This window comes from Loxodonta africana, chromosome 7 (genome assembly GCF_030014295.1).
Source record: "Loxodonta africana isolate mLoxAfr1 chromosome 7, mLoxAfr1.hap2, whole genome shotgun sequence".
NCBI lineage: Eukaryota > Metazoa > Chordata > Mammalia > Proboscidea > Elephantidae > Loxodonta > Loxodonta africana.
In genome coordinates, this window is record NC_087348.1 from 17,373,281 (window position 1) to 17,400,467 (window position 27,187).

Here is a 27,187-nt window from a genome sequence, read left to right on the forward strand (position 1 = left end):
ATTAGGGCTCCTAGCATTGTCCCTATTTTTTCCTCTATGATCTTTATCATTTTGATTTTATATTTAGGTCTTTGATCCATTTTGAGTTAGTTTTTGTGCATGGTGTGAGGTATGGATCTTTTTTCATATTTGGATTTCCAGTTATGCCAGCACCTTTTGTTAAATAGACTATCTTTTCCCCATTTAACTGACTTTGGGCCTTTGTCAAATATCAGCTGCTCATATATGGATGGATTTATGTCTGGATTCTCAATTCTGTTCCATTGGCCTACATATCTGTTGTTGTACCAGTAGCAGAGATTTTTGACTATTGTGGCAGTATTATAGGTTTTAAAATTTTTTTAGAGTGAGGCTTCCAGCTTTGTTCTTCTGTTTTCAGTAACGCTTTACTTATCTGGGGCATCTTTCCCTTCCATATAAAGTTGTTGGTTTGTTTCTCCATCTCATTAAAAAACATCTTTGGAATTTGAATTGGAATTGCATTGTATCCATAGATCACTTTTGGTAGAACAGACATTTTCACAACGTTAATTCTTTCTATCCATGAGCAAGGTATGTTTTTCCACTTATGTGGGTCTCTTTCCGTTTCTTGCAGTAGTGTGTTGTACTTTTCTTTGTATATGTCTTTTTTATCTCCAGTAAGATTTATTCCTAACTATTTTATCTTCTTGGGGGCAATGTAAATGGTATTGATTTAGTGATTTCCTCTTTGATGTTCTTTTTGTTGGTGTAAAGGAATCCAACTGATTTTTGTATGTTTATCTTGTATCCTGATTCTCTGCTGGACTCTTCTTTTACTTTCAGTAGTTTTCTTGAGGATTCTTTAGGATTTTCTGTGTGTAAGATCATGTCATCTAAAAATAGATTCTTTTACTTCTTCCTTACCTGTCTGGATGCACTTTACTTTTCCATCTAGCCTAATTGCTCTGGCTAGGACCTCCAGCACAATGTTGAATAAGAGTGGTGATAAAGGGCATCCTCATCTGGTTCCCGATCTCAAGGGGAATGTTTTCAGACTCTCTCCATTTAGGATGATGTTGGCTGTTGCCTTTGTATAAATGCCCTTTATTATGTTGAGGAATTTTCCTTCTATTCCTATTTTGATGAAAGTTTTTTTTTTTTTAATCATGAATGGGTGTTGAACCATGTCAAAGGCCTTTTCTGCATCAATTGATAAAATCATGTGGTTCTTGTCTTTTGTTTTATTTATATGATGGATTACATTAATTGTTTTTCTAAAGTGAAACCATCTGTGCATACCTGTATAAATCCCACTTGGTCATGGTGAATCATTTTTTGCTATGTTGTTGAATTCTATTGGTTAGAATTTTGTTGAAGATTTTTGCATCTAAGTTCATGAGGGATATAGGTCTGTAATTTTCTTTTTTTTGTGGTCTCTTTACCTGTTTTTGGTATCAGGGATATGGTGGCTTCATAGAATGAGTTTGGGAGCATTCCGTCCTTTTCTATGCTCTGAAATAGCTTTAGTACTAGTGGTGTTAACTCTTCTCTGAATGTTGGTAGAACTGTGCAGTGAAGCTGCCCAGGTCAGGGCTTTTTTTTTGCGGGGGGCGGGGGAGTTTTTTTTTTTTTTTAAATAATTTTTATTGTGCTTTTAGTGAAAGTTTACAAATCAAGTCAGTCTTTCACACAAAAACCTATGTTCACCTTGCTACACACTCCCAATTACTCTCCCCCTGATGACACAGCCTGCTCTCTCCCTCCACTCTCTCTTTTTGTATCCTTTTTGCCAGGTTCTAACCCCCTCCACCCTCTCATCTCCCCTCCAGGCAGGAGATGACAACGTAGTCTCAAGTGTCCACCTGATCCATGAAGCTCACTCCTCACCAGCATCCCTCTCCAACCCATTGTCCAGTCCAATCCACTTCTGAAGAGTTGGCTTCGGGTATAGTTCTTGTCCTGGGCCAACAGAAGGTCTGGGGGCCATGACCACCGGGGTCCTTCCAGTCTCAGTCAGACCATTAAGTCTGGTCTTATGAGAATTTGGGGTCTGCATCCCACTGCTCTCCTGCTCCCTCAGGGGTTCTCTGTTGTATTCCCTGTCAGTGCAGTCATTCGTTGTGGCCAGGCACCATCTAGTTCTTCTGGTCTCAGAATGATGTAGTCACTGGTTCATGTGGCCCTTTCTGTCCCTTGGGCTCGTAATCACCTTATGTCCTTGGTGTTCTTCATTCTCCTTTGATCCAGGTGGGTTGAGACCAATTGATGCATCTTAGATGGCTGCTTGCTAGCATTTAAGACTGTTGGGAGTTTTTTGATTACCTTTTCACCCTCTTCTTTTTTTTAATGGGTCTACTTAGTTGTTCTACCTCTGTTTGGAGGTAGTATGTTTCTAGGAACTCATCCATTTTCTCTAGGATTTCAAATTTTTGTAGAGTACAATTTTTGGTAGTAATCTGATATGATTCTTTTCATTTCAACTGGGTCTTCTGTAATATTGCCCATCTTATCTCTTATTCTGGTTATCTGCTTCTTCCCCTGTTTTTCTTTTGTCAGTTTAACCAGTGGTTTTTCAACTTTGTTAATTTTTTCAAACAACCAGCTTTTGGTCTTGTTAACACTTCCAAATGTTTTTCTGTTGTCTATTTTGTATAATTCTGCTCTAATTTTTATTATTTGCTTTCTTCTGGTGCCTGAGGGCTTCTTTTGTTGCTCTCTTTCTATTTGTTCAAGTTGTAGGGATAATTCTTTGATTTTGGCCCTCTCTTCTTTTTGGATCTGTGCATTTATTGATTTAAATTGATCTCTGAGCACTGCTTTCACTGTGTCCCAAAGGTTCTGATAGGAAGTGTTTTCATTCTCATTGGATTCTATGAATATCTTTATTCCATCCTTAATATCTTCTATAACCCAGTCATTTTTGAGCAGGGTACTGTTCAGTTTCCAAGTGTTCGATTTCTTTTCTCTGCATATTCTGTTATTGATTTCTACTTTTATGGCTTTATGGTCAGAGAAGATGCTTTGTAATATTTTGATGTTTTGGATTCTGCTAAGACTTGCTTTATGACCTAATATGTGGCCTATCCTACACAATGTTCCATGTGCACTAAAAAAGAAAGTATACTTGAATGCTGTTGGGTGCAGCATTCTGTATATGTCTTTGAGGTCAAGTTGGTTGATTGTGGCATTTAGATCTTCCGTGTCTTTATTGAGCTTCTTTCTGGATGTCCTGTTCTTCACCGAAAGTGGTTTGTTGAAGTCTCCTACTATAACTGCAGAGCTGTCTATCCCACTTCTCAATGCTGTTCCCACTGCCGTCGATAGCTACCCTATAGGGCAGGGTAGAAATGCCCCAATGCTGTTAGAGTTTGTTTTACGTATGGTGCAGAACTTTCATTGGGTGCATAAATATTTAATATGGTTCTATCCACCAGGTATATTGTCCCTTTAATCATTATATAGCGTCCTTTCATGTCCTTTTTGGTGGATATAACTTTAAAGTCTATTTTGTCAGAAACTAAAACTGCCACTCCTGCTCTTTTTTGATTGTTGTTTGCTTGATATATTTTTTTCCATCCTTTGAGTATTAGTTTGTTTGTGTCTCAAAGTCTAAGGTGTGTCTCTTGTAGGCAGCATATAGACGGATCTTGTGATTTATCCAGTCTGCCACTCTCTGACTCTTTACTGGTGCATTTATTCCATTTACATTTGGCAGATTATAGGTAGGTATTTTTTTTTTATGAGCTTAGTTCTGTTACTTTAATGAGTTTTTTTGTGTGTTGTTGACAGTTTCTTTTTCAAACTTAATTTTTTGTGCTAGTAGTTTATCTTTATACATTGTCTTTTCCTCTTATTCATTGTTGTTGATTTTGTTTCTGCTGAGTCTCTATTTTTTTCTTGTATTTTATTTTGATGAGTAGAATAGTTAGTCTCCTTTGTGGTTACCATAATGTTTACCCCTAGTTTTTTATGTTTAAACGTAACTTTAGTTTCTTTATATCACCTTCTCTTCCTCTCCATATGAAATTTCTATGACTACATTTCTTAGTCTCTCTTTAGTGTTTTAATCTTGTCTTCTTTTACATAATAACGTCACTGTTTCCCTGTTTTGAGTATTTTTTTATCCTGATTTATTTTTGTGATTTCCCTATCTGGGTTGACATCTGATCGCTCTATCGGGTGTTCTAGTCTTCGGTTGACACTTGATATTATTGATCTTCTAGTGAAAAAACTCCCTTTAGTTTGGTTTTCATGAATTACTTAAACTTACTTTTATCTGGAAATGTCCTAATTTCACCTTCATATTTGAGAGACTGTTTTGCTGGATTTATGATTCTTTTTTTTTTTTTTTTTAATTTTTATTAAGCTTCAAGTGAACATTTACCATTCCAATCAGTCTGTCACATGTAGGTTTACATACATCTTACTCCCTTCTCCCACTTGCTCTCCCCCTATTGAGTCAGCCCTTACAGTCTCTCGTTTCGTGCCAATTTTACCTTCTTCCCTCTCTCTCTATCTTCCCATCCCCCCTCCAGTCAAGAGTTGCCAACACACTCTCCCGTGTCCACCTGATTTCATTAGCTCACTCTTCATCAGTATCTCTCTCCCCCCCACTGACCAGTCCTTTTCATGCCTGATGATTTGTCTTCGGGGATGGTTCCTGTCCTGTGCCATCAGAAGTTCTGGGGAGCATTGTCTCTGGGATTCCTCTAGTCGCAATCATACCATTAGGTGTGGTCTTTTAATGAGAATTTGGGTCTGCATCCCATTGGTCTCCCGCTCCCTCAGGAGTTGTCTGTTGTGTTCCCTGACAGGGCAGACATCGATTGTGGCCGGGCACCAACTTGTTCTTCTGGTCTCAGGATATTGTAGGTCTCTGGTTCAAGTGGCCCTTTCTGTCTCTTGGGTTCTTAGTTGTCGTGTGACCTTGGTGTTCTTCCTTTGTCTTTGCTCCTGGTGGGTTGAGACCAATTAATGTATTTTAGATGGCTGCTTGTTGGCATTTAGGACCCCAGGTGCCACAATTCAAAGTGGGATGCAGAGTGTTTTCATAATAGAATTGTTTTGCCCGTTGATTTAGAAGTCCTCTCAAACCAAGTTCCCCAGACCCCAGCCCCTGCTTCGCTATCCTTTGAAGCTTTCATTTTATCTCGGAAACCTCTTTACTTTTAATCCTGTCCAATTAGGCTGACCTTCCTTGTTTTGAGTGTTGTCTTTCCCTTCACCCAAAGCAGTTCCCATCTACAGATTGATCAATAAAAAGCCCTCTCCCTCCCTCCCTCCCTCCCTCCCTCCCTCCCTCCCTCCCCCCTTTGTAACCACAAAAGTATGTGTTCTTTTCCGTTTTTTCTATTTCTCAAGATCTTATAATAGTGGTCTTATACAATATTTGTCCTTTTGCAACTGACTCATTTCGCTCAGCATAATGCCTTCCAGATTCCTCCATGTTATGAAATGTTTCAGAGATTCGTCACTGTTCTTTATCGATGCGTAGTATTCCATTGTGTGAATATACCACAATTTATTTACCCATTCGTACGTTGATGGACATCTTGGTTGCTTCCAGCTTTTTGCTATTGTAAACAGAGCTGCAATAAACATGGGTGTGCATATATCTGTTTGTGTGAAGGGTCTTGTATTTTTAGGGTATATTCCGAGGAGTGGGATTTCTGGGTTGTATGGTAGTTCTATTTCTAACTGTTTAAGATAACGCCAGATGGATTTCCAAAGTGGTTGTACCATTTTACATTCCCACCAGCAGTGTATGAGAGTTCCAGTCTCTCCGCAGCCTCTCCAACATTTATTATTTTGTGATTTTTGAATTAATGCCAGTCTAGTTGGTGTCAGATGGAATCTCATCGTAGTTTTAATTTGCATTTCTCTAATGACTAATGATCGAGAGCATTTTCTCATGTATCTGTTGGCTGCCTGAATATCTTCCTTAGTGAAATGTGTGTTCATATCCTTTGCCCACTTCTTGATTGGGTTGTTTGTCTTTTTGTGGTTGAGTTTTGACAGAATCATGTAGATTTTAGAGATCAGGCGCTGGTCTGAGATGTCATAGCTGAATATTCTTTCCCAGTCTGTAGGTGGTCTTTTTACTCTTTTGGTGAAGTCTTTAGATGAGCATAGGTGTTTGATTTTTAGGAGCTCCCAGTTATCTGGTTTCTCTTCATCATTTTTGGTAATGTTTTGTATTCTGTTTATGCCCTGTATTAGGGCTCCTAGGGTAGATCCTATTTTTTCTTCCAAGATTTTTATCGTTTTAGTCTTTATGTTTAGGTCTTTGATCCACTTGGAGTTAGTTTTTGTGCATGGTGTGAGGTATGGGTCCTGTTTCATTCTTTTGCAAATGGATATCCAGGTATGCCAGCACCATTTGTTAAAAAGACTATTATTTCCCCAATTGACTGACACTGGTCCTTTGTCAAATATCAGCTGCTCATACATGGATGGATTTATATCTGGATTCTCAATTCTGTTCCATTGGTCTATGTGCCTGTTGTTGTACCAGTACCAGGCTGTTTTGACTACTGTAGCTATATAATAGGTTCTGAAATCAGGTAGGGTGAGGCCTCCCACTTTCTTCTTCTTTTTCAGTAATGTTTTGCTTATCCGGGGGTTCTTTCCTTTCCATATGAAATTAGTGATTTGTTTCTCTATTCCCTTAAAGTATGACATTGGTATTTGGATTGGAAGTGCGTTGTATGTATAAATGGCTTTTGGTAGAATAGACATTTTTACTATGTTGAGTCTTCCTATCCATGAGCAGGGTATGTTTTTCCATTTAAGCATGTCCTTTTGAATTTCTTGTAGCAGAGTTTTATAGTTTTCTTTGTATAGGTCTTTTACATCCTTGGTAAGATTTATTCCTAAGTATTTTATCTTCTTGGGGGCTACTGTGAATGGTATTGATTTGGTTATTTCCTCTTCGGTGTTCTTTTTGTTGATGTAGAGGAATCCAAGTGATTTTTGTATGTTTATTTTATATCCTGAGACTCTTCCAAACTCTTCTATTAGTTTCAGTAGTTTTCTGGAGGATTTCTTAGGGTTTTCCATGTATACCATCATGTCATCTGCAAATAGTGATAGCTTTACTTCCTCCTTACCAATCTGGATACCCTTTATTTCTTTGTCTAGCCTAATTGCCCTGGCTAGGACTTCAAGTACGATGTTGAATAAGAGCGGTGATAAAGGGCATCCTTGTCTGGTTCCCGTTCTCAAGGGAAATGCTTTCAGGTTCTCTCCATTTAGAGTGATATTGGCCGTTGGCTTTGCATATATGCCCTTTATTATGTTGAGGAATTTTCCTTCAATTCCTATTTTGATGAGAGTTTTTATCATAAATGGGTGTTGGACTTTGTCAAATGCCTTTTCTGCATCAATTGATAAGATCATGTGGTTTTTGTCTTTTGTTTTATTTATGTGATGGATTACATTAATGGTTTTTCTGATATTAAACCAGCCTTGCATACCTGGTATAAATCCCACTTGATCAGGGTGAATTATTTTTTTGATGTGTTGTTGGATTCTATTGGCTAGAATTTTATTAAGGATTTTTGCATCTATGTTCATGAGGGATATAGGTCTAAAATTTTCTTTTTTTGTAATGTCTTTACCTGGTTTTGGTATCAGGGAGATGGTAGCTTCATAGAATGAGTTGGGTAGTATTCCGTCTTTTTCTATACTTTGAAATACCTTCAATAGTAATGGTGTTAAGTCTTCTCTGAAGGTTTGGTAGAACTCTGCAGTGAAGCCATCTGGGCCAGGACTTTTTTTTGTTGGGAGTTTTTTGATTACCGTTTCAATCTCTTTTTTTGTTATGGGTCTATTTAGTTGTTCTACTTCTGAATGTGTTAGTTTAGGTAAGTAGTGTTGTTCCAAGAATTTATCCATTTCTTCTAGGTTTTCAAATTTGTTAGAGTACAATTTTATGTAGTAATCTGATATGATTCTTTTGATTTCATTTGGTTCTGTTGTGATGTGGTCCTTCTCGTTTCTTATTCGGGTTATTTGTTTCCTTTCCTGTTTTTCTTTAGTCAGTCTAGCCAATGGTTTATCAATTTTGTTAATTTTTTCAAAGAACCAGCTTTTGGCTTTGTTAATTCTTTCAATTGTTTTTCTGTTCTCTAATTCATTTAGTTCAGCTCTAATTTTTATTATTTGTTTTCTTCGGGTGCCTGATGGATTCTTTTGTTGCTCACTTTCTATTTGCTCAAGTTGTCGGGACAGTTCTCTGATTTTGGCTCTTTCTTCTTTTTGTATGTGTGCATTTATCGATATAAATTGGCCTCTGAGCACTGCTTTTGCTGTGTCCCAGAGGTTTTGATAGGAAGTATTTTCATTCTCGTTGCTTTCTAAGAATTTCCTTATTCCCTCCTTGATGTCTTCTATAACCCAGTCTTTTTTCAGGAGGGTATTGTTCATTTTCCAAGTATTTGATTTCTTTTCCCTAGTTTTTCTGTTATTGATTTCTAGCTTCATTGCCTTGTGGTCTGAGAAGATGCTTTGTAATATTTCGATGTTTTGGATTCTGGAAAGATTTGTTTTATGCCCTAATATGTGGTCTATTCTAGAGAATGTTCCATGTGCGCTAGAAAAAAAAGTATATTTTGCAGCAGTTGGGTGGAGAGTTCTGTATAAGTCAATGAGGTCAAGTTGGTTGATTGTTGTAAGTAGGTCTTCCGTGTCTCTATTGAGCTTCTTACTGGATGTCCTGTCCTTCTCCGAAAGTGGTGTGTTGAAGTCTCCTACTATATATGTGGAGGTGTCTATCTCACTTTTCAGTTCTGTTAAAATTTGATTTATGTATCTTGCAGCCCTGTCATTAGGTGCGTAAATATTTAATATGGTTATGTCTTCCTGATCAATTGTCCCTTTTATCATTATATAGTGTCCTTCTTTATCCTTTGTGGCGGATTTAAGTCTAAAGTCTATTTTGTCAGAAATTAATATTGCTACTCCTCTTCTTTTTTGCTTATTGTTTGCTTGATATATTTTTTTCCATCCTTTGAGTTTTAGTTTGTTTGTGTCTCTAAGTCTAAGGTGTGTCTCTTGTAGGCAGCATATAGATGGATCGTGTTTTTTTATCCAGTCCGTGACTCTCTGTCTCTTTATTGGTGCATTTAGTCCATTTACATTCAGCGTAATTATAGATAAGTAAGTTTTTAGTGCTGTCATTTTGATGCCTTTTCATGTGTGTTGTTGGCCATTTCATTTTTCCCCATGCTTTTTTGTGCTGAGACGTTTTTCTTAGTAGCTTGTGAGATCCTCATTTTCATAATGTTTAACTTTGTGTTTATTGAGTCGTTACGTTTTTCTTGGCTTTTTTCTTGAGTTATGGAATTGATATTCCTTTTTGTGGTTACCTTTTTATTTACCCCTATTTTTCTAAGTAAAAACCTAACTTGTATCCTTCTATTTCGCCTTGTATCACTCTCCATCTGGCAGTTCAATGCCTCCTATATTTAGTCCCTCTTTTTGATTATTTTGATCGTTTATCTATTGATTTCCATGTTTTCCTGTTGTGTGTATTATTTTGTTTATTTATTTATTTTTTAGAATTAGTCTTAATTTGTTTGTTTTTGTGCTTTCCCTGTTTGAGTTGCGTTGATATCAGGACGTTCTGTTTTGTGACATTGTATTGTGCTGGTACCTGATATTATTGGTCATCAGGCCAAACAATCTCCTTTAGCATTTCTTGCAGTCTTGGTTTAGTTTTTGCAAATTCTCTAAACTTGTGTTTATCTGTAAATATCTTAATTTCTCCTTCATATTTCAGAGAGAGTTTTGCTGGATATATGATCCTTGGTTGGCAGTTTTTCTCGTTTAGTGCTCTGTATATGTCATCCCATTCCCTTCTTGCCTGCATGGTTTCTGCTGAGTAGTCTGAACTTATTCTTATTGATTCTCCCTTGAAGGAAACCTTTCTTTTCTCCCTGGCTGCTTTTAAAATTTTCTGTTTGTCTTTGGTTTTGGCAAGTTTGATGATGATATGTCTTGGGGTTTTTCTTTTTGGATCAATCTTAAATGGGGTTCGATGAGCATCTTGGATAGATATCCTTTCTTCTTTCATGATGTCAGGGAAGTTTTGTGTCAGGAGTTCTTCAACTATTTTCTCTGTGTTTTCTGTCCCCCCTCCCTGTTCTGGGACTCCAATTACTCGTAAGTTATCCTTCTTGATAGAGTCCCACATGATTCTTAGGGTTTCTTCATTTTTTTTAATTCTTTTATCTGATTTTTTTTCAGCTATGTTGGTGTTGTTTCCCTGGTCCTCCAGAAGTCCCAGTCTACATTCTAATTGCTCGAGTCTGCTCCTCTGACTTTCTATTGCTTTGTCAAATTCTGTAATTTTATTGTTAATCTTTTGGATTTCTACATGCTGTCTCTCTATGGATTCTTGCAACTTGTTAATTTTTCCACTATGTTCTTGAATAATCTTTTTGAGTTCTTCAACAGTTTTATCAGTGTGTTCCTTGGCTTTTTCTGCATTTATCCTAATTTCATTTGTGATATCTTTAAGCATTCTGTAAATTAGTTTTTTATATTCTGTATCTGATAATTCCAGGATTGTATCTTCATTTGGGAAAGATTTTGATTCTTTTGTTTGGGGGGTTGGAGAAGCTGTCATGGTCTGTTTCTTTACGTGGTTTGATATGGACTGCTGTCTCCGAGCCATCACTGGGAAACTAGATTTTCCAAGTAGTCAGCTAAAAAAAAATGCAGTCAGATCCCTATCTGAATTCTCTCTCTGGCTCCGGGTATTCGGATGTTAATGGGGTCGCCTGGGGAGGGTGGGGGAGGGATCTGAGAGCTAGGAGTGTAGCACCACAGAATATAGAGCTGAACACCACGTTCACGCTCCGCCCCCGTTCGCCAAAATCCGGGCTGGACGGGTCCCTGGCTAGGACACTGCTTTCCTTGCTCAGAAACCAGTCCCTTCCTCCTGGGGACTTCCTCCGGTGCGCGGCACCACTCGTGGGCACTGGGTGGGCGTTTCCCGCACGAACGGGTGGGCCCGCCCCCAGGGTCTATTCAGGCGATTATAATTAGATCCCGCGGTCACGCCCCGCCTGTGCGCACGCCCAAATCCCAGCGGGATGACTTCCGGGTTGAGACGCTGCTTTCCCTGTTCGGGAACCAGTCACTTCCTCCCCGGGACTTCTCCTTCCGGAGCTCCACACCTCTCGCGCGAACTGGGTTGGCGTCACCTGCACGGCCAGGTGGGCCCGCCCCCTGGGTCAATTCAGGGCAATAAAAATGGACTCCGTGCTCACGCCCCGCTCGTGCGCGCGCCCAAGCCCCGGCAGGACGGCACCCCGTCTGGGACGCTACTTTCTGCGCTTCGGGACCAATCAGTTCCTCCGCACGGCCAGGTGGGCCCGCCCCCTGGGTCAATTCAGGGCAATAAAAATGGACTCCGCGCTCACGCCCTGCTCGTGCGCACGCCCAAGCCCCGGCAGGGCGGCACCCCGTCTGGGACGCTACTTTCTGCGCTTCGGGACCAATCAGTTCCTCCGCACGGCCAGGTGGGCCCGCCCCCTGGGTCAATTCAGGGCAATAAAAATGGACTCCGCGCTCACGCCCTGCTCGTGCGCACGCCCAAGCCCCAGCAGGGCGGCACCCCGTCTGGGACGCTACTTTCTGCGCTTCGGGACCAATCAGTTCCTCCGCACGGCCAGGTGGGCCCACCCCCTGGGTCAATTCAGGGCAATAAAAATGGACTCCGCGCTCACGCCCCGCTCGTGCGCTCGCCCAAGCCCCGGCAAGACGGCACCCTGTCTGGGACGCTACTTTCTGCGCTTTGGGACCAATTAGTTCCTCCCGGGGACTTCTCCTTCCGGTGTGCCACACCTCTCGCGCAAACTGGGAGGGCGTCACTCGCACGACCAGGTGGTCCCGCCCCCTGGGTCAATTCAGGGTAATAAAAATGGACCCCGCGCTCATGCCCCGCCCGCGCGTGCGCGCGCGTGCCCAGATCGCAGCGGAATGGCTCCCCGTCTGGGATGCTGCTTTCCCTGTTTTGAGACCAGACACCTCCGGGGATTTCTCCCTCTGGTGTGCCGTGCCACACGCGCGGACTGGGTGCGCGTCCTCCCGCACGAATGCGTGGGCCCCGCCCTGGGGTCACTCCAGGGAAACACAGCTGACCCCCCCCCGCGCGCCCCGTCGGCTTCTCGCCTAACTCCCGGCGGGACGGCACCCCAGCTGGGAGGCTGTTCTCCCCCCTCTCAGATCAGTCACTGCCTCCCGGGTGTTTCTCCCTCTGGCTGCGCCCCTACGCCGCCCGCGCCAACCTACTAGGCTTCCTCCCGGGATGGGTTCGGGGGGGAAGGGGTGAGCCCCCTTTCTGTGCCGTCTGCCCCCCTGGGCTCTGCCCCAGATCGAGCTCCGAAGGTCACCTGCCCGGTGCGCTGGCTCCTAGTTCTGAAAACAGTCGCTGTCTGCCCGTATTTGTTCGTCCTCCGTCTCTAAGTCTGTGCTTGTTGTTCAGAGTTCATAGATTGTTATGTATGTGATCGATTCCCTTGTTTTTCCGAGTCTTTGTTGCAAGAGGGATCCGCGGGAGCGTCCACCTAGTCCGCCATCTTGGCCCCCCTCTCCGGATTTATGATTCTTGGCTGGCATTTCTTTTCCTTCAATGCTTTATGTTAATCATTCCACTGCCTTCTTGCCTGCATAGTTTCTACCAAGTAGTCCAAGCTTATTCTTATTGACTCTCCACTTTTCATTTATACCTAGCTGCTCTTAAAATTCTCTCTTTATCTTTGGTTTTGGCAAGTTTGATTATAATAGGTCTTGGTGACTTTCCTTTAAAACCTACCTAAGTGTTTTTTTTTTTTTTTAATGTGGAGTTCGATGAGCATCTTGGATGGATATCTTCTCATATTTCACTATATCAGGGAAGTTATCTGCTAACAAATATGCAACAATTATCTCTGTATTTTTCTGTTGTCCCTCCCTGTTCTGGTACTCCAATCACTCATAGGTTATTTCTATTGATAAAGTCCCACATGATTCTTAAGATTTCTTCTTTTTATTTTAAGTTTTTTTCTGATTTTTCTTCAAATATATTAGTGCCAAGTGCTTTATCTTCAGCTCACCAATTCTGCCTTCCAATTGCTCAATTCTGCTCCTCTGATTTTCTATTGAGTTGTCTAATTCTGTAAATTTATTGTTAATCCTCTGAATTTCTGATTGCTGTCTCTCTATGGATTCTTGCAGCTTATTAAATTTTTCATTAAGTTCTTGAATAACCTTTTTAATATCTTCAACTGCTTTATCTGTGTGTTCCTTGACTTGTTCTGCATTTTGCCTCATCTCCTTCCTAATCTCATTTGTGATGTCTTGACTAGTTTTGTATATTAATCTTTTGAATTCTGCATCCAGTAATTCAAGGAAGGCACATTCATCTGGAAGGTTCATTGATTCTTTGTTTTGAAAGCTTGTTGATGTGATCATGGTCTGTTTCTTTATTTGACTTGATATTGACTGTTGTCTCTGAGCAATCAATAAATTATTGTATTAGTTTATTTTATGTTTGCTTACTATATCCTAGCTTCTTGCTTTGTTTTGTTTTGATATGCCCAAATGAGTTGCTTGAGTGAGCTAGCTGAATTATTTTCACCTTTAAAGTTCTGACATCCTGTCACCAGATGGCTAGAGATGTTATCAGGTATATTAGTCTAGGAGTCCATTCACTTTTTTTGTGTGAATTCAGCTCAGGTGTCCATGTAGCTGACCATCAAGTGTCTGGTATAGGCTCTATCCTAAAGTCTTAGAGGGGCAGGGGTGATTGGTGTAGGTACCGGTATCTGGTTCTACCATGGGTTCATGCTCTTAACAAGGCAGCATGCTTAGAACCATCCCCCCAATGTCTGTGATGAAAGCATGTCTGTTCCTTACAGCATACAGGTAGGTAGATTCCATAGACAGATCATGGACACCCAGTGCTTTTGGTTGTAAGGACTGGGAGTAACTAGCTATCCTTTGACCCCTGTCGCAGGTGGCTGGGTGACCTGAGTGGAGCCACCAGACCTTAGGCCCCTGATGTGGGTAGGTGAAGACCTGTTTAATAGGCAAAGCAATGTCAAATATCAAACACCTACCTCTTCAAGGCACAGGTAAAACAGTTGCAGTCCACCAACAAGGGTCTATTCTCCTGAAATAAGCCCACAAAGGTCCATGCAGGGAGAATGTTATTCAAAGTACATGGACCGTTTATACTTGGATGGGAGCTGTTTCTCTCCTGAGCTCCTCTGATAGTGGAGCTGGCAAATTATCTTTTTCCCCGAATTGTGAATTTATTCCTACTCCAAGGCCAGGAGGAAGGCTCCAGGCACTCAACAGGGCCTGTCTCAGGACCAGGGAAATCAACAGCCACTGGAGCCGGCTTGGGGGCTGGGGGCACGGTAAAGTATATGCAAATACTTAGCTTTTGCCAAGAGCGCCATTCTTCTCTGCTTCCGGAGGTGTCATTAAGCTGTGCGTCTGGCTGCTTCTCCTTGAGAAAACTGTGGCTGAATGGCATGGCACTACCAGCCCACCACAGCTGATCCCATGAAAGGTGCCTGAGGGATTCTGGTGATTCAGGTCCAGTAACTCCTCTCTGCTTCCGAACCCCCTCTCCCTCCCCCTGCCTTCAGTCTGTTTTCTAACTTTGCCTTCCATGTTCAGGACTCCTAGCTTGTCATAAATATCATTGTTTCACTTGCTTTTTCTGGCCTTTGTTGTAAGAGGGATCACAGGAAGCATCTGGCTATTCTGCCATCCTGGCCATGCCTCAGAATGTAGAATATTTTCCTTATAAACTATGTTATGCCAATTGAGCCAGATGTCCCCTGAGATCCATCACAAATTTAATACTTGAATTTCTGATCTCTTTTTCTTCTTCTTTTTTCTTATTGTATTTTAGGTGAAAGTTTACATATCATGTTAGCTTCTCATGCAAAAGTTTATACTTACATTGTTATGTGACCCTAGTTGGTATTCCTATAATGTGACTACACATTCCTCCTTTCCAACCTGGATTTCCCGTGTCCATTAAATCAGGTCCTATCCCTTTCTGTCTTCTCATTTCACCTCCGGACAAGAGCTGCCCATTTAGACTCATGTACCTGCTCCAACTAAGAAGCACACTCTTCATGAGTATTTTATGTCTTATAGTCCAGTCTATTCTTTACCTAAAGAGTTGGCTTCAGGAAGGGTTTTAGTTCTAGATTAACAGAGAGTCTGGGAACCATGTATTCCGTGGTTCCTCCAGTCTCAGTCAGACCACTAAGTCTGCCCTATTTACTAGAATTTGAATTCTACACCACATTTTTCTCCTGCTCTGTCAGGAGCTCTCTGTTTTATTCTCTGTCAGGGCAGTCATCAGGGGTAGCCAGGTACCATCTAGTTCTTCTGGTACCAGGCTGATGGAGTATCTGGTTTATGTGACCCCTTTTGTCTCTTGGGCTAATATTTTCCTTGTGTCTTTGGTGTTTTCATTCTGCTTTGCTCCAGGTGGGTTGGGAACAATTGATGCAGAATCTCTGATCTTGATCTCATGATTTAAGTGATTCAGAAATATTGGCGATGCAGTCACAAAAATATCAATATTTCAGTACTTAAAAACTATCACAGTGTACTGAAATTCCAAAAACCAGCACTGCAATAGTAAAATAGAATGAATTTGATTTATCCCCCTTTTCCCAATGCAAACAGGAGATGACAGATGATCTTGATCACTACTTCAATACTTACCATATCTACTCCAAGGATCCCAAGAACTGCCTGAAATTCCTTGACCCACTAGAAGTCATCAACTGGAAACAACATCTGCAGATCCAAAGTAAGAGGCCTGGGATATGTGCTGATTCACTTCTTTGTGCTGAGCAAGTGCCCCCACGACTTATACCTCCTTCTTACAAGTTGCAGACTCTCAGTTCACTCTCCCCGTTTTATTTTTTTTTTAACTCAGCAGCTACTATATCTATAAAGGAAAAAAAGTCCTCAAAGCTAGTAAAGAATAGGTTTCACATAGCAGTTGCCATCGAGTCGATTCCATTTCAGGGCAACTACATATGTGTTGGAGTACAGCAGTGCTCTGTGAGATTTTTGATTGCCGATTTTTTGGAAGTAGATTGCAAGGACTTCCTTCTGAGGTACCTCTGGGTGGACTCGACCCTCCAAAGTTTCAGTTAACAGCTGAATTTGTTAACCACTTGCACAACTCAGGGACTCCAGGTTTCATATAAGGAACCATAATATAATTGATTGGTGCCAATGACTTATGATATATTTTGCTAAGATATTCAGGATCCCTGAGGGTGATTAGTCATGAAAGCAGTTTCCATCTGGACTTCTGTTCCTGGAATAACAATAACAGCTCACTGTACCATACAGCACTCTTCCATTTACCAAGGATAACTGTTGTAGTTATGAACACGCCCTCTGGAGTCAGACTGCCTAGGTCTGTTCCTTTCTGTGTGATCCGAACTTGCTGTATGGATTTGTACTGCTGACCCTTTGGTTAGCAGCCATAGCACTTAACCACTACACCACCAGAGTTTCCATGTGATCTTAGCCAAGTGATTTACCCTCTCCGAGGCTCATTTCTTCATATATAAAAGTGAGGATAATAATAGTACCTAAACATATTGGGCCATTGTTATGTGCTGTTGAGTTGATTCTGACTCATAGTGGCCCCATGTGACAGAATAGAATTGTCCCATAGGATTCCTAGGTTGTAATCCTTAAAGAAACAGATCACCAGGTCTTTTTCCTGTGATGCTGCTGAATGGGAGAACCGCCAACTTTTCGTTAGCATCCATGGTTCTTATCTAAAAATAGGGGCACTGAAAAGCTGAAATTAAATCCTTTTTAAAATAATATATTTTATTTTGTTGTTGCTGTTGAGAATATGCACAGATGAGCATACACCAATTCAGCAATTTCGACATGTATCAATTCAGTGACATTGAGTACCTTCTTTGAGTTGTGCAAGAGTTCTCACCCTCCTTTTCCAGGTTGTTCCTCCCCCATTAACATAAACTTACTGCCACCTAAGTTTCCTAAGCAATATTTCAGTTGGTGTTGACAATTTGATCCTATATATATAGATTTTAAAATAGATACAAGGCAGATATTCTTTACTAGTTAAGCTAACTTTTTCTTTGGTTTTCAGAAAACTTCAGTGAAATGAAATCTTGAATGGGAAGAGCTTAGCACAATACCTGAATGTATCAGTTTCCCTTGTTGCATAGAAAAACCACCCTAAAAGTTAAATCTGCAATCACTGGTTAGCTCCTACATCTGCAAATCACCATTTCAGTTGGGCTTTGCAAGTCAGATTTTCTGCTGATTTTCCTTGGTTCACACATGCAGTTGTGGTCAGGCAGTAGGTGCACTAAGGGCTGGTTGCTATACTGTGACATCACTAACATGTCTGAACGATGGTTCTGGCTGTCAGTTAGTGCCAGCTCTTAGCTGTGGTGACAGGGAGATAAGGCCACATGTAGGCTACTATATGTATGTTCTCAGGTAGCCTAGTGTAGGCCTACTCATATGGTGTTAGTTACCAGGTAATCTACAGCAAAAAAGAGAGGCCAAGCTCCAACATGCAAGCACATTAAAGCCTCTCCAAACACCAAATTTACTTTTGGCTCATTGGTGAAAGGAAGTCTTATGACCACAGTAAGCCTCAGTGCATTAGGGCACTATCCCAGGAAACGAATAGCAGAAGGTTTGGACAAATCATGGGTTATTAATGCCAAAATTTGCCATTTTGAGAGCAGAGTAAGTGCCCAGAGATGTTGGCTACTTTTTCTTTATAACTCAGCTCTTTTATGCAGACTAGAAAACTTCGTTCTGGTCTTGGTACTGCCACTAATGGTATTACAGTGGCTGAATTAACCCTTCAGCATATTTCCACTTGTGTAAGACAGGGAAAGTTGCACAAATGCTTAATATATAATACCAAGGTCACAGCAGCAGCACCAACCCCAGAACCATGGTTTTCTGAATTTAAATCCAAGACATTTCCTACTCCACTGGACTTCCTACTCCACTGGACTTCCTACTCCACTGGATAGCTTCTCCCTCAAATGTACTTAAGCAATTACATCTCTCCTTATAATCCTGTCTAGGTTCACAGTCCAGCCTGAATGAGGTGATACAAAGTCTTGCAGCCACTAAATCCTTCGAGGTCAAGCACACACAATGCATCCTCTATATGGCACCTGAGACACTAAGGAAACTGGTTCCTTCTTTGCTGGATGCAAAGAACTTATCACCCGTGACTGGCAAACCCAAAGCCATGTGAGTGTGATAAAAGTTACTCTGCATTACTCATATCTCTCACTAGCCCCCCAACTTCTTTCCCTGCTTTCTTCTTCAAGGCTATCAAATCAGGCCTCTGTCTACCTCTTCAACCTGTCTTGTCCTTCCTGCTCGTTCCTTCCAACAACACTAGCCTTCTTTCTGTTCCTCTATTGTCACATGCTCATCCATACTCCAGCACTTTGCACTTGCTATTTCCTCTACCTACTCTGTCTCCCAAGACAATAGAGGTAAGAGAAAATGTACAACTTCATAAAACTTGTTGCCATCAGGTGGATTTTGACCCATGGTGACCCCAAATATTAAGAGGAGAACTGTACTCGATAGGGTTTTCTTGACTGTAATCTTTATGAAAGCTGATTGCTAAGGCTTTGTTCTGCGGTGACACAGAGTGGGTTTGAATTACTGGCCTTTAGGTTAATAGTCAAGCTTAAACAATTTGTCACCTAGGGACCAGAAAAATTCATGTCACTGTTGCTCCTGTTGTTTGCTACTGGGTCGACTCTGACTCATAAGAAATCCATGTGACCGAGTAGAATTGCTCCAGAGGGTTTTCCTGGCTGTAATCTTTATGTAAGCAGATCACCAAGTCTTTTTTCTGAAGAGCTCTTGAGTGAATTCGAACCACCAATCTTTTAGTTAGCAGCTGAGTGCACCACCAGGGCTCCTGATAAAACTTCATACTCATCAGCTTTTCTTTTCTCTTGACCTCTCCATAGCAACCAAGAGCTCTTTAAGCCTTCATCACTGGATGTCACTCATGCTGCTTTAGTGAATAAATTTTGGCTCTTCGGTGGCAACGAGAGGAGCCAGAGACATATTGAACGCTGTATTCGGATCTTCCCTACCTATTGTCTGCTGGGGCCTGAAGGGACCCCTGTGTCCTGGAACTTGATGGATCAGACGGGAGAGGTGAGGATGGCAGGTACTATGCCTGAGTACCGGGAACAAGGCCTCGTCTCCCATATCATCTATTACCACACCCAGGCTCTGCTCACACTTGGCTTCCCCATCTATTCTCACGTAGACAAGAGCAACATAGCTATGCAAAAGATGAGTCACAAGCTGAACCATATCATCATGCCCTGTACCTGGAACCAGTGGAACTGTGTACCTCTGTGATGCTGGACCTGAACATAGACAGTGTTGGGGGGTGGGGCTGGGGATGTAGCTGGAGGAGCAGGTGGGTGGATGGTGAAAAAGAGCAAATTGTGCCCACTGGTAAAGGAGTGAGAGCTCTTTGGGCTCTGGGGAAGCAGAAATCCATAGTAGATAGAACAGCCACAGTCCCTGCCCTCAAAGAGCTCATAGACGTCCATTTTGTTCCTCAGTAGGAAGCAGGCTCAACGTTCCTTCAGTGGCCTCCACTTTGTTTAGCTCCCCACATTTCCAGGATTGCTGCAACACTCTTTCATCAGCAGCAGCCCTGGCCTCTACCCACTAGATGCCAGTAACATCCTCCCTCCCAGAGTTGACAACCAAAAGTATTTCCACACATTCCCAAATGTCCCCTGGAGGCAAAACACCCCTGGTTGAGAGCTACTGGTTTCGAGTTGTGGTTTTCAAACTTGGCCTGCATCAAAATCACCTGCAGCCTTCTTCAAATCACAGATTGCTTGGCCCCATCCCCAGATTTTCTGCTTCCGTTGATATGGAGTAGTGCCCAAGAATTTGCATTTCTATCAAGTTCCCAAGTGATCTTGATATTGCTGGTCCAGAGACATCCTTTGAGAACCACTGGTGTAGAGAAATAATACAGTGTATCTTATTCCATAGGACTATAGATGAAAATTCACATCCTGCTCTAATTAAGCATATTGATTCTACTTTTGTAGTTACAACGGAAACTTGTGTTCCAAATGATTTTTCATATTATTTCTTAGAAATATCTAAGAATTTCTATAGCTTGATCATTTTGAATGTGGCAAAATATTTAATCATTTTTGATCATTTTGAATGTGACAAAATATTTAATCATACTGATACAGTATCATTTACTTGGCTTGTTGGTGAACACTGAGGTTTGTTTTCTGTCATTTTATCCCTTCTTTTCTTCATTTTTCTCTTTCCTTCCTTCCTTTCTTCCTCCCTCCCTTCTTTCCTCCCTCCTTTCCTTCCTCCTTCCTTTCCTTCTTCATTTTTTCCTTCTATATCCATTTTCTTAAACTTATTTTCTTGAGGAGAATTCCCAAATCTGGAAATGGCAAGATCCAAGAGGGCCCACGTTGTCATAACTCTTGATTTAGATTTCCAGATTTAGGTTTCTCCTTGCTGGCAGCACCAATCTGAATATGTTAAATTCTCCATAATTTTCCTCATTTCAACAACAACTATAAATATTAATTGATCATTTAGTATGTGCCAGGCTGTGTTTGATGCATTTGGAACATAGCAGTGAATAAAGATCCTTTGTAAAATTTATAAGCTATGGTCATTTATTGACACATCTTATTCTAACTTGATGATATTTTTATTATAAAGCACTTGGATGATGTAACGATTCGTACTGGGTGGGCCATCTGCCTTTATGATTCCCATCCAGGCCACCTAAGGAGCCCTGTTGGCACAGTGGTTAAAACAATTGACTGCTAATGAAAATGTTGGCGGTGTGAAACCAACAGTAGCTCCATGAGAGAAAGATGTGGTAGTCTGCTGCAATGGAGATTTACAGCCATGGAAACCCTCTGGGGTTGCTATGAGTCGGAATCAACCTGAAGGGAGTGACTTTTGGTTTCCAGGCCACCAAAGCTGAAGTCTTGGGCTCAGAGCATTCTCTGATAAGGAGGCTGGGAATTGCGTCACACCTCTCTCTCCCAGGTTCTTATTGACAGAGAAGTCTTCCTCCCTGTCTGAACTCACAGTAACTTTCCTGTCTCCATGACTATCCATAACTACTTAAATGTGCACTATTAATCTTGTAGTTAGTGGGGAAGCTGGTCACAGGACAGCCACACAGTTTTTGCCTCAACAAAGACATTTTCCTGGTCCCAGGGTTGCTATGCTATTGGTACCTGAACAAAGGAACCTTTCTCTTACTCCCCTTCCTCTTGCTTCCATGCAGTTCAGCCCTACAATTCTCCTGTTTATCTATATAAGCCCAGCCCCAAGTTCCTCTTTGTTCTCTTACCCATTGAGGGATGTGCATGGATGTGGCCAAACATTTCACCCTTAGAAAAGAACCTTTTGGGAGAACCTACTCCATTTGATAAGCCCTACTCCATTTATCTTGTCCTCATTACTGTAAGTAATAAAAACCTCTGGACTTGCCAGTGAACAGTGGGATTATTCATTTTGACCCAAAGAGCCCTGCACTGTTTGATTTCTTTCACTTGCACCATGGCAATTCTGTTTGTTTCTCTGAGGAAAGCAAGAAATGGGTAACAAGCTGGACCCAAGTTATAGAGTTCCAAGTTTATGGTATAAATTGGACCCAGAAGGATTTTGTACCAGAATTAATATCAACCACCCGTACATATTCTGGGGACTCAGGCATCAGGCATCAGCAATGGTCAAGTCATCCTTTAAGGACTTTTTATGTTTCTTGGATGAAGGTCTAAATTGGACACCTCAGGAAAACTCACCATTAAGCAGTATAGTAGGCAGACAGCAAACCACCCCTTCACCATTTCCCAAATGTAACCTGCTGACTAGAGAACACCAGAGATGGTTTGTAACAAGAGAAAATAACTTTACTTAATGAATGCTGTGCAGTGTATACAATTAGAAAGTTTATTGCCCATGCACCCTAACTGAAATATTGATTCGAAGGCACACTGGAATTAAATGAGAAATGAGTAAAAATAAAGAAATCAAGAATTCGTAACTTTATAGGTTTAAACTTATAAAAATAGGGGTAAATGTTAAGACAACCACAAAGAACACTAAGAATCCTACACTTCAAAATAAAAAACAAGAAAAACAGAAACACTCAGCAAAAACAAATTCAACCACAATGAAAAACAGGAACACACAATTTACCAAGAAAAACTTCTCAGCACAAAAAAGTAAGTGGAAAAATGAAACTGTCAACAATACACATAAAAAGGCATCAAAATGACAGCACTAAACTCATACCTGTCTATAATCATGCTGAATGTCAATGGACTAAATGCACAAATAAAGAGACAGAGAGTTGCAGAATGGCTAAAAAAAAAAACAATCCATCTATAAGCTGCCTGGAAGAGACACACCTTAGACTTAAAGACACAAACAAACTAAAACTCAAAGGATGGGAAAAAATATATCAACCAAACAACAATCAAAAAAAGAGCAAGAGTGGCTATACTAATTTCTGACAAAACAGAATTGAAACTTAAATCTACAGCAAATGATAAGGAAGGACACTATAAAATGATTAAAAGGAAAATATACCAGGGGAATATTACCATATTAAATATTTCTGCACTCAGCGACAAGGCTTCAAAATACATAAAACAAACTTGAAAAGCATTGAAAAGTAAGCTATATAGCTCCACAATAATTGTAGGAGACTTCAACACACCACTCTCAGTGAAGGACAGAACATCCAGAAAGAAGCTCAGTAAAGACACAAAAGATCTAAATACCACAATCAGCCAACTTGACCTCATAGACATATACAGAACACTGTACCCAACAGCATCCAAGTATACTTTCCTTTGCAATGCACAGGGAACATTGTGTAGAATAGACCACATATTAGGACATAGAGCAAGCCTTAACAGAATCCAAAATATGAAAATATTACAAAGCACCTTCTCTGACCAGAAAAGTAGAAGGCAATATAACAGAAAAATCAGGGAAAAGAAAACAAACACATGGAAACTGACAACACTTTGCTCAAAAACGACTGGATTATGGAACAAATTAAGGATGGAATAAAGAAATTCATAGAATCCAAGAGAACACTTCCTATCAGAACTTTGGGACAGAGCCAAAGCAGTGCTCAGAAGTCAATTTAGATCGATAAATGCATGCATACAAAAAGAAGAAGGGGCCAAAATCAAAGAACAAATTATTTCTACGACTTGAACAAATAGAAAGAGAGCAACAAAAGAAATCTTCAGATACCAGAAGAAAGCAAATAATAAAAATTACAGCAGAATTAAAAGAAACAGAGAACAGAAAAACAACTGAAAGAGTTAACAAGACCAAAAGCTGGCACTTTGAAACATTAATACAATCCATAAAACACTGGCCAGAAGGACAAAAGAAAAACAGGAGACGAAGCAAATAACCCAAATAAGAAACGAGATGGGTGATATCACAACAGACCCAACCGAAATTAAAAGAATCATAACAGAGTACGATGAAAAGTTGTACTCTAACAAATTTGAAAACCTAGAAGAAATGGACAGATTTCTAGAAACACACGACCTACCTAAACTAACATAAACATAGACAGAACAACTAAATAAACCTATAACAAAAGGAAGGATTGAAAAAGTATTCAAAAAACTCCCAACGAAGAGAAGCCCTGGCCCTAACAGCTTCACTGGAGAATTCTACCAAACTTTCAGAGAAGAGTAAACAGCACTACTACTAAAGGTATTTCAGAGCATAGAAAAGGATGGAATACTCCCAAACTCATTCTATGAAGCCAGCATAAACCTGATACCAAAACCTGGTAAAGGCTCCACAGAAAAAGAAAATTACAGACAAATATCCTCAACAATATTCTAGCCAATAGAATGCAACAGCATACCAAAAAAATACTTCAGGATGCCCTTTATCACCACTCTTATTCAACTTTGTGCTAGAGGTCCTATCCAGAGCAATCTGGCTAGACAAAGAAATAAAGGGCATCCGGATTGGCAAAGAGGCAGTAAAATTATCTCTATTTGCAGATGACATGATCTTATACACAGAAAACCCCAAGGAATCCTCCAGAACACTACTGAAACTAATAGAAGAGTTTGGCAGAGTCTCAGGTTATAAGATAAACATACAAAAATCCTCCTTGGATTCCTCTCCATCAACAAAAAGAACATCGAAGAGGAAATCACCAAATCAATACCATTCACAGTAGCCCCCAAGAAGATAAAATACTTAGGAATAAATCTTACCGAGGATGTAAAAGACCTATACAAAGAAAACTACAAAGTACTAGTGCAAGAAACTAAAAAGGACCTCCATAAGTGGAAAAACATACTTGCTCATGGATAGGAAGTCTTAACACCGTAAAAATGTCTGTTCTACCAAAAGCCATCTATACATACAATGTACTTCCGATCCAAATTCCACTGACATTTTTAATGTGATGGAGAAACAAATCACCAACTTCCTATGGAAGGGAAAGAAGCCCCGGATAAGTGAAGCATTACTGAAAAAGAAGAAGAAAGTGGGAGGCCTCACTCTACCTGATTTTAGAAGCTTTTCTACAGCCACAGTAGTCAAAACAGCCTGGTACTGATACAACAACAAGCACATAGACCACTGGAACAGAATTGAGAACCCAGATATAAACCCATTCACATATGAGCAGCTGATAATTGACAAAGGCCCAGTGTCAGTTCACTGGGGAAAAGATACACTTTTTAACAAATGGTGCTGGCATAACTGGATATCCATTTGGAAAAAAATGAAACAGGACCCATACCTCACACCATGCACAAAAACTAACTCCAAGAGGATCAAAGACCTAAACATAAAGACTAAAACGATAAAGATCATGGAAGAAAATATAGGGACAATGTAAGAAGCCCTAATACAAGGCATAAACAGAATACAAAACATTACCAAAAATGATGAAGAGAAGCCAGATAACTGGGAACTCCTAAAAATCAAACACCTATGCTCATCTAAAGACTTCACCAAAAGAGTAAAAAGACCACCTACAGACTGGGAAAGAATTTTCAGCTCTGACATCTCCGACCGGTGCCTGATCTCTAAAATCTATACGATTCTGTTAAAACTCAACCACAAAAGACAAACAACCCAATCAAAAAGTGGGCAAAGGATATGAACACACACTTCACTAAAGAAGATATTCATGCAGCTAACAGATACATGAGAAAATGCTCACGATCATTAGCCATTAGAGAAATGCAAATTAAAACTACGATGAGATTCCATCTCACTCCAACAAGGCTGGCATTAATCCAAAAAACACAAAACAATAAGTGCTGGAGAGGCAGCGGAGAGATTGGAACTCTTATACACTGCTGGTGGGAATGTCAAATGGTACAACCACTTTGGAAATCTATCTGGCGTTTTCTTAAAAAGTTAGAAATAGAACTACCATACAACCCAGAAATCCCACTCCTCGGAATATACCCTAGAGAAATAAGAGCCTTTACATGAACAGATATATGCACATCCATGTTTATTACAGCTCTGTTTACAATAGCAAAAAGCTGGAAGCAACCAAGGTGTCCATCAACGGATGAATGGTTAAATAAATTCTGGTATAGTAACACAATGGAATACTATGCAACAATAAAGAACAGTGACAAATCTGTGAAACATTTCATAACATGGAGGAACGTGGAACGCGTTATGCTGAGTGAAAATAGAGGCAAAAGGACAAATATTGTATAAGACCACTATTATAAGATCTTGAAAAAGAGTATAAGCTGAGAAGAACACATACTTTTGTGGTTACAAGGTGGGGAGGGAAGGAGGGTGGGATAGGGTTATTTACTGATTAATTCATAGATAAGAACTACTTTAGGTGAAGGGAAGGACAATACTCAATACACGGAAGGTCAGCTCAACTGGACTGGACCAAAAGCAAAGAAGTTTCCGGGATAAACTCAATGCTTCAAAGTTCAGGGGAGCAAGGGCAGGGGTTTGGGGACTACGGCTTAAGGGGACTTCTAAGTCAATTGGCAAAATAATTCAATTATGAAAACATTCAGCATCCCACTTTGAAATGTGGCATCTGGGGTCTTAATTGCTAACAAGCGGCCATCTAAGATGCAACACTTGGTCTCAACCCACCTGGATCAAAGGAGAACGAAGGTCACACGATAACTATGAGCCCAAGAGACAGAAAGGGCCACATGGACCAGAGACTGACATCATCCTGAGACCAGAAGAACTTGATGGTGCCCGGCCACAACCGATGACTGCCCTGACAGGGAGCACAATAGAGAACTCCTGAGGGAGCAAGAGAACAGTGGGATGCAGACCCCAAATTCTCATCAAAAGACCAAACTTAAGGATCTGCCTGAGACTAGAGGAATCTCGGCGATCATGGTCCCCAAACCTTCTGTTGGCCCAGGACAGGAACCACTCCCGAAGACAACTCATCAGACATGGAAGGGACTGGACAATAGGTTGGAGAGAGATGCTGACGAAGAGTGAGCTACTTGTATCAGGTGGACACTTGAGACTGGGTTGGCATCTCCTGTCTGGAGGGGAGATAGGAGGGTAGAGAGGGTAAGAAACTGGCAAAATTGTCACAAAAGGAGAGACTGGAAGGAGGGAGTGGGCTGACTCATTAGGGGGAGAGTAAGTGGGAGTATGGAGTATGGTGTATATAAGCTTATATGTGACAGACTGACTTGATTTGTAAACTTTCACTTAAAGCACAATAAAAATCATTAAAAAAAAAAATTCACCACAACCCAGTGGGATTCATACCAGGTATGCAGGGATGGTTCAATGTTACAAAAACAATTAATGTAATCCATCACATAAATGAAACAAAAGGCAAGAACCACATGATCTTATCAATTGATCCAGAAAACGCATTTGACAAAGTCCAACACCCATTCATGATAAAAACTTTCAGCAAAATAGGAATAGAAGGAAAATTCCTAAACATTATAAAGGGCATTTATACAAAGTCAACAGCCAACATCATCCTAAACAAAGAGAGACTGAAACCTTCCCATTGAGAACAGGAAGCAGACAAGGGTGCCCTTTATCACCACTCTTATTCAACATTGTGTTGGAGGTCCTAGCCAGAGCTATTAGGCTA

General features: G+C 40.7%; 1 protein-coding gene across 1 annotated transcript in view; it reads left to right on the forward strand.

The window, feature by feature from the left end:
* Positions 1-19,404, forward strand: part of LOC100662425 (glycine N-acyltransferase-like) — a 29,156-nt gene extending 9,752 nt beyond the window's left edge. The window contains exons 3-5 of the mRNA XM_003421351.3: positions 15,667-15,793; positions 18,090-18,261; positions 19,002-19,404. Of these exons, the coding sequence (XP_003421399.1) occupies positions 15,667-15,793; positions 18,090-18,261; positions 19,002-19,404 (702 nt within the window). The remainder of the gene's footprint in view (positions 1-15,666; positions 15,794-18,089; positions 18,262-19,001) is intronic.
* Positions 19,405-27,187: the final 7,783 nt, after the last annotated feature.